The sequence below is a fragment of the Branchiostoma floridae genome, chromosome 1 (assembly GCF_000003815.2).
Source record: "Branchiostoma floridae strain S238N-H82 chromosome 1, Bfl_VNyyK, whole genome shotgun sequence".
NCBI lineage: Eukaryota > Metazoa > Chordata > Leptocardii > Amphioxiformes > Branchiostomatidae > Branchiostoma > Branchiostoma floridae.
In genome coordinates this window covers 29,778,475-29,786,593 of record NC_049979.1, presented here as the reverse complement: position 1 = coordinate 29,786,593, position 8,119 = coordinate 29,778,475, and the positions used below count along the sequence as shown (strand labels likewise).

Sequence of the window (8,119 nt, the reverse complement as noted above, 5' to 3'; positions counted from 1 at the left end):
ACTTATTATGAAATTGGTGCTTTTTTGCCTCGCAAGTAGCTTGGGTCTGATGAGCATAATCGCATGCAAATAGAAATTTGTTCAATGATAGAAATTTCATACATGTAACGTAATGTAACTTTTCAAGGGAGGAAATATTCACAGTAAGAGTCATGCCAGCTACATATCAGACTCATTTATATGATACACGTCGTCACAGTGTGGGGATTGTCATACTTTGTGGCATGAAAGCGATAATGAAGTGAAGTGAAGGCTATAAGGTATGTTCAAATGCAAATCAATCTCTGCAACTCGATGAAGACGTTCCGAGTGACATCCATCACTCTTCTTCAGCGTCCGGAAGTAAATGAGATTGAATTGAATTTGGATATTGTTAATCTGGATGTCTAACCTTCATAAACGTGCCACCAGGTATGAATTATGCACATCACAGCTTCTTTTGTTTGACGTACCAACAGAGAAGGGAGATATTGGAAAGCTGAAACTCAAGATGTGGGAGGACTTCGGCCAAGGTGACCGCTTGGCCACGGCTTTGCGCTTCTCCGGTGACGTCAAAAGGTGCCTTGACGCAATGGGCGTCAGTTACGTATCTGAGAACGACATAGAAGTTGCCCTCAACGTCAACGAGTGTTTTAAAGAGGGCTCCGAGTCAGGAATGCTGCTTCTTGACTTCATCACTCATACTCCTTCCGTCTCCCAAATACCAGAAATACAGTCAATGGCCCGGGAGTATATTCGACAAAATTCGTCTGTGATTGGGGATAAGAACAAAATGATATTCCGATCAATCGAAGAAACAATGGTTGTCGTCAAGAAGGGATCAGAAAAGAAGTAGTGACCTTCTGGATTTGAAGGAAAACCATAACAATGCATCATATATATGCATTTACCGCATTTGAAATGTTTTTTCAACCTCTTCTCTTATCTAAACACACGAATGGTGAACAGGTAGTAATACCCTATTTTCACTAAGACGGCGTTCTCGTCGCGCTGTCTCTGTGACCTAAAATTTGACATATCGCTCAACGAATTGTATAGAAAAGAAAGGAACCTTATTGTTGTCTTTTCAGTCACACTTTTCCGTTTTGCGTAATATACCCAGTATGAAAGAGGGTTGCACATATCCTAATACGTGGCATCGTGAGCGCGGTGCGATCGCCAGACTAGTGAAAAGGGGGCCTAAGGGGAGATCGGAACTCTGAACATGGCTATTTGTTCATCATCTGAGACTTCATTAATTTGGAAGCAGACGAAAGAGCTAAACGCAAATATAAGTGTGTTATGAAGGCACCTGCAAGTAAATTCTATGGATGACATCAGCGCACTCTTTAGTTTTTGCCTGATTAAAAAAAATTATTTTCTTCTTCGGAGATAGTCAACATGACTAGAAATTGCCAACTTGAAACTGAGCAAATATGTTACGTTATAACCTAGTGATTGAACTTGTAGAAGTGACACTAATGAGGTAACCATGACTGTAGTTGTAGAAGTGTAACCAGTTGGATAGTTGTAAAAGTGCCACCAATATGGAAGCCAAGAGTATGGTTGTCAAGTAATACCCAGTACCAGTCAACCACACCAGTGTCACATTTACTATGTACTTGCGTGGATGCAGGATTGAATGCCTGGTTGGCTGTGATACCATGTTTCGCTTGTTGCAGCGTTTATGGTGTCTATTTTCAAATCTTAGCCATCTTGTTTTTTTTACCCACTTTGTTTTTCTTCGCCTCTATCTCACTACTTTTGCAGTCTGCAGAGATGTCATCCATAAAATTTACTTGCTGCGGTCTTTACATAGTAAGTTACTAGTAAATCAACCTCTAAGTCTGAGTTTGTGAAGCCATGTCTGAAGTATTTCTGAATAATCAGTCTACTCCGAGAAACTTTCGATAACGTCACAGTTGAACGATGAACATACTCAGATATGGATGTTTCATGTTTGCAAAGCTTATTTCACAAATATGATCCCTATTATCATTTGCTGGTGATGTTTCTTAATGGTAAAGAAATGTATTTTTCTCTCTGGAATTATTTTCGGGCCATTCTCTATTTTTATCCATTTGTGATACAGTAGAAGCCGTTTAACTGCACACCCCACTTGCTAGCGTACTAGGATGCCGTGCAATTATCCGGCTGATGCTATAATGCGAAGTTATCCAGCTGGACCGCACCGGTTTGGGATTTGGGGATTCTGTGCAATTAACAGAAGTGTGCGTTAATCCCGTGTGCAATTAACTGGCTTCTACTGTACTAAAATCTAACGTAGAAAAAAACTGAAGTTCTCATGAAAGAGTTTGCGAAAATCATGACATCGTCACTTAAATGTCTTAGCGTTACCCGTTTAACGTTTTTACAAGTACACTGGTAAAACAAAAGATTGTCACGTGTTTTGTAGTGTATTGACTGAACTGACTGTAGTGCTTTCTTTACCTAACACTTTCTTTCATGCTGAAAAAAAGGAAACCTTTAAAAAAAGGAAAACAAATTTCCTACACAACCATGGCAAAATATACTCGGAGTTACCCGGATGTCCAGACATGCACTTGTAGTACTCCAGTGCGTCGTTTATCGGTATCCGTGGCGACAATTATGAATAAATATAGAGGCCACTTTAGCATCGAGAAACACCGGAACGGTACGGTCCACTCAGCCCAACGATACATCCACAACGACCATCTTTCCAATCAGCATGTTTGAAATACAAATCGTTGCCGAACGGTACTAGTAGTATGTTGCGAACGCTCTTATGTTTGCTTTGTCTTTTGTAAATCGCAAATGTTTTGAACTGATGAATTCAGAGAGCCTACGATCATCAGAACTCGTCGGTGTAACAATAGTATGCGTCCGTATTCGGTTTCTTGGCTTCTTCTCCTCTTGGCAGGGTATAGTGCTTTCAGCACTGGAGTCTGTGTAACAGATAAGAAAGATTACTACGAGGTCTTGGATGTTCTCAGCGACGCTAAATCCGCAGAAATCAAGCGAGCCTTCCGACGCCTGGCGGCCGAACACCACCCGGATAAAAACAAGGATCCGGCAGCGGAGACCCGGTTTCGTGAGATCGTCGAAGCGTACGAAGTGCTTACAGACGAGCACCTACGGGCGGTGTACGACAAAGATGGCTACAGTGGACTAGAGAAGTTCAAACGAGGTCAGGCTTCATCTGACAGTCAACGATTCAGAAAAGGCCAGTTTGACGTTCAAATCGAAGAAATTATCGCCGAGCTCTTGATGCTTTTTAAATTCGCCAGACAAGCCAACAACGGACCACGGGGACCCAAATCGCTGCCTTTCTTCATTTTTAGTCCGAAAGATGGCGGCTTCCCGTTTCGCTTTGTTGAGCCATGGGATCTACCTACTCAAAAGAAGGGAAGCAGAGATAAATACAAAATGGGAGAGAAATACCCTGATAGAGAAAGAGCAAGAACCCATTTTCGACAGATGTACAGCGAGGAAGTAAACGGCGGACCGAATCACGAAAAGAACATCTTTTTCTATCAGAAAAAGATGAACGGAGATGCGAGACGGAACAACGAGAAAATTCGACATTTTGCCGCTGAACCAAGAGCGTTTGGCAAAGATCATCATAACGACCACGAGTCACCTTATGACAGAGAAAATCGCGCAAAGGAAAACCAACGAGAAAGGCACAAAACAGGGCGGACATTTAGCAAAGAACACGGCGACGATTTTCCTGGACGAGCAAGGAGCATGCAAGAGAATATAAACTTCAACAAGAGGAGTTTTCACATACACAAGGATGGGCGGGAAAACGGAAGGAAAGGAACAGACATACCGGACGTCAGGGGGTATTTCCCCACCTCAAGACTTCCGACAAGACAGATGAAAGACAGAAGAACTTTCATACGCGACACGCTTAGCAAAGGTAAACAACGTGGATAGTAGGTAAGGCCATAGTAGGTAAATTTTAAGGACAGCATTCTCTGTAGACTACAAAAATAATGAGATGGGGCAAAAAAACAAGATTGCTAAATTTTCGAAATAGACACCAAAAATGTTGTAACAAGAGTTGAAGTGACAAGTGGTAGCACTGACAACAAAATTCCTGTATTCAAAAAGTGAACTAGTGTAGTAGAAGTGACACTAGTGTGGCACATTGGTATTACTTACCAAGTTGGCAACTACTAGTATATTGTAACCGTCCTGTGAGATCTTTTTGAGCAGGTTTGACTGTAGTTTAACCAGCAATATAGAGATAGATACTTAATAGAGTATGGAGAGGAAAATTGGACATCAAAAATTCATATCCTTCTATCTAGTACTCTCTCTCTATATATGATCTACATGTATAAAATACTGTGCCTTGAGAACAATTATTTTAGATCATAAAAGTTTTGTGGAGAAACCTTTCATGCTTTGCCAAGTTTCCATTTATTTCTTATCTATTGTATTTCTTATCTAGATTAAAGATTGGGTCCATCATCTTGTTCAGTCTTTATTCAAAAACAAGCCACACGAAAGTCTTACCATTTCATTTCTCAAAACTGAGCACCATGTAGTTCATGCATCATGCAATAACATATTGTTAGTTCATCTCAGTTATGGATAACATAAACAATAGGCATTCCTATCATCTAAACCTGGTCTTCTGGAGAATGTCAGTCATGCAAAAAGCATTGCTATATAAAACAATATCTGGGGGATGACAATTACACCCCTGCCTTCTTTGTTCTTCTATCACACCAAGCAGGCACACCTCTTAGCCTGGCACCTGTCCATCTTCAGGTTGGCTCTATCAATAACAAACTTAATAACCAACAGATCAACCTTAAAAGGGACAAGTTCCAGGCTATGCATATGTCTTTCCTCTCATTACAAAACTATCACATCAGGTATAATCCAGTGATATATACATGTACAGCAAAAATGTGTTTTTGGTCCTTTAACAACATTGAGGAAATTTGGGACATTTCCTTGACCCTTTTACAAACTTAGAACAAAATTTAATGTTCCTTGACCTTTTTATAAAATTGGAATAAAATTTAAATTCTAATGTTCCTTGACCATTTTACGAAATTGGAAGAAATGTTTCCTTGACAGTTTTACGAAATTGGGAGAAATGTTTCCTTGACCCTTTTACAAATTTTCCTTGACACTTTTACAAATTGGGACAAATTTTCCTTGACACTTTTACAGAAGTCAAAACAGGGGAAATGTTCCCAGTCCTTTAACAGACAGCTATTTGCTGGTAACACCTTAAAAACCTTGTGGTGCATCATACTAGTATATGATACTTGGTTAAGTCTTTCTGACTAAGGAGACCAAGCAAGAAACTGACTAGAAAGCAGCAACAGACAGAAGCGCCACCTACTGATTTGAAATGGAATGTCAGGTTCAAAAGGTTGAGACAGAGCAGGCAGTGGTTTAATTTGACTGCCAGCTACACTGTACATTTATAACTTGTCTCCCTCGATCTGTAACATTTCTCACATTGAAGACATGCCTCCATACTCATACAAGATTACTGTATAAAAATACCTCTTACACATTGCCAATATCAGCAATTAGTTGTCAATTCTTACACTTATAACTGAATTTACCATTGTTAGATCCATTTCCTATGGCCCTTGCTAAACAATTACCTACAATGTTGAGAAGCAATATTGAAAACTGACACTTACACAATACTATACACACCAAACATCACCTGGTTTAAATCACAAAAAAATAAAACTTAAAGCACAAAAGTCACAATTCTTCAAATATTGAAAGAGCATTACATATTTACAAAAGATTTTTTTTCAAAGATGAGACTGTTACTTCCCCATGTCACTCACCAAAGTTCCTGAGCAAAAATATTTGATAAACCTTTCTTTGGAAAAGTCTTAAAAATTGTTTTCATCTGTGAAACCTGTGACCCTGATTAAGTACAAAATCTCACACAGACATGATATAAAAAAAATTATTATTATTGGAATGACACAAAAGTAGAGTTTTAATCTTGAATGAAAGACAGTGGGAGTGCTGTGGTATTCTCCTAAACTACTGTCAAACAAAAACAGAAGTCAACATCTAGAACCTAATCATATCAAGACACTTCATTCTACCACCTATTGGTTTATGTACAATAATGCCATAACGCAGACATCTATGGTAAGGCCTAAGAAAAAAATTGTGTTTCCGATAAGTCTTAAAAAGTTGGGTTGGTACGTAGGGATTCTCTTTTCTTTTTAAACTTTTTTTGGTAGATGTTTACTGCACAGTTGTAAGTTACTCCTAAGCAATAACTGTCGACAGAGAGTGAAACATAGGAAATCAGTTTTGTCACCTAGATGTCAGGTCATACCGTTTACCTGTGGTCCATCAGAAATAATCTGGTCAGCAGGTTTTTCCTTAGGGTCGGCTAAAATGAAACACAAACATTTTTTTCTAGGCGTAGCACAGACATTTGCTGTAAACAAAAAGCCCGTGTGTGTAGCTCAGTAGATGTACGGGAAGATGCGGTACTTGACACGCTCGCAGTACTTGTCCCAGGCCGCGCCGTACTTCTTACTGCACACGAGATGGTCGCGCCTCTCCCGGTGGATGAGAAGGATGGTGAAGTAGATGACGTAGAAGTAGGGGACGACATGGTTGAAACCTGACGACAACAAAAAAGTATGACATGTAGTCTTAGTTTCTTTTAGAAGTCTGACATCTTTGTAATGCCTGATTCAGAACTTTGATCATACATAATGAACAAACATGTTAACATACTGATCACAGACATTCAATCACTATGTCATCAATGACTTTGACTTCCACAAAGTTTTCCCAAGTATTTAACAAGGCTGGTACTATATGATGGTCTGGGCTTCACTAAGAGTCTCCAAACTCCTCTTTTAACATTATGAGAAGTTCCCACAGGGATATCCCTTCTCTTTATATTAGTACTCGATTAACATCTTTGAGACAGTGTGGTTCTTGATTGGTTGACAGCTGTGATGACAATAACTATAGAACACCAAACAGAAAAGTGTGGCTCCTGATTGGTGAACAGCTGTAATTGTATCAGCTATACAACACCAAGCGCAGAAAATGCAGCTCCTGATTGGTTGACAGCTGTGATGACATTATCTACAACACCCACCCACCAGATAGTGTAGCTCCTGATTGGTTAGCAGCTATGATCAAATTATCTACAACACCCACCCACCAGATAGTGTGGCTCCTGATTGGTTAGCAGCTATGATCAAATTATCTACAACACTCACCACAGAAAGCGTGGCTCCTGATTGGTTAGCAATTATGATCAAATTATCTACAACACCCATCACAGAAAGCGTGGCTCCTGATTGGTTGACAGCTATGATCACATTATCTACAACACCCACCACAGATTAGTGTGGCTCCTGATTGGTTGACAGCTATGATCACATTATCTACAACACCCACCACAGATTAGTGTGGCTCCTGATTGGTTAGCAGCTATGATTACATTATCTACAACACCTACCACAGGGCAGACACCAGGCCAGGGCCATGATGAGATCTCCCAGGTAGTTGGGGTGGCGTACCAGGCCCCACCAGCCAGACACCAGGAGGCTCTTGTTGGTCACATTGGTGGTTGGGGTGGCGTACCAGGCCCCACCAGCCAGACACCAGGAGGCTCTTGTTGGTCACATTGGTGGGGATACTCTCAAGGCCTGCACAAAAGACATATCAACATTTTAGGAAAAGGTCCAAATTTCATCTTCTTAATCAATGACGGTTAGACATCCAGGTAATAAGGTACGCCTAAAAGGAGTTACTCAAGCAACTGGATATGATTTTGGAAACAGTCAAAATCATATCCAGTCACTTGAGTAACTGCTTTTTGGTCAGTTCATCTTCTACAAGTTTTAAGAAAGACTCAACAAAGTTAGAATGGGTGAATTTCATCATGTATGGTACACATAAAGATATTCAAAATACGATCACGTCTGTGCTAGTGACAAACTCTGCACAAGGACCACCTTGACATTGCTGCCATGCCAAATAGCAGTTACTAAAACAACAATCATATTCATTTGCTTTAATAACTGCTATTTGGCGGGTGTTATATAACTAGCATATTTTCCCTTTAAGTGATACGTCACTTGTTATGATCATGTTTCTGTGCAATGAGAACCTTGGCTGATTT

At 40.1% G+C, this 8,119-nt stretch overlaps 2 protein-coding genes across 3 annotated transcripts in view; one reads left to right on the top strand and one right to left on the bottom strand.

Annotated features, from left to right (window-relative positions):
* The first annotated feature begins 1,853 nt into the window (after positions 1-1,853).
* LOC118414222 (dnaJ homolog subfamily B member 1-like) lies at positions 1,854-5,840 on the top strand. Its single transcript, XM_035818112.1, has one exon. It carries the CDS (start codon positions 2,839-2,841, stop codon positions 3,898-3,900), a length of 1,062 nt encoding a protein of 353 aa, XP_035674005.1. The 5' UTR covers positions 1,854-2,838; the 3' UTR covers positions 3,901-5,840.
* LOC118414075 (delta(14)-sterol reductase TM7SF2-like) overlaps positions 4,441-8,119 on the bottom strand; it is a 25,788-nt gene continuing 22,109 nt past the window's right edge. For both annotated transcript variants that reach the window (XM_035817844.1, XM_035817852.1), the window contains 3 exons: positions 7,600-7,643; positions 7,454-7,535; positions 4,441-6,598 (listed from right to left, as the gene is read on the bottom strand). In XM_035817844.1, coding sequence (XP_035673737.1) covers positions 6,438-6,598; positions 7,454-7,535; positions 7,600-7,643 — 287 coding nt within the window. In that variant the 3' untranslated portion in view covers positions 4,441-6,437. The remainder of the gene's footprint in view (positions 6,599-7,453; positions 7,536-7,599; positions 7,644-8,119) is intronic.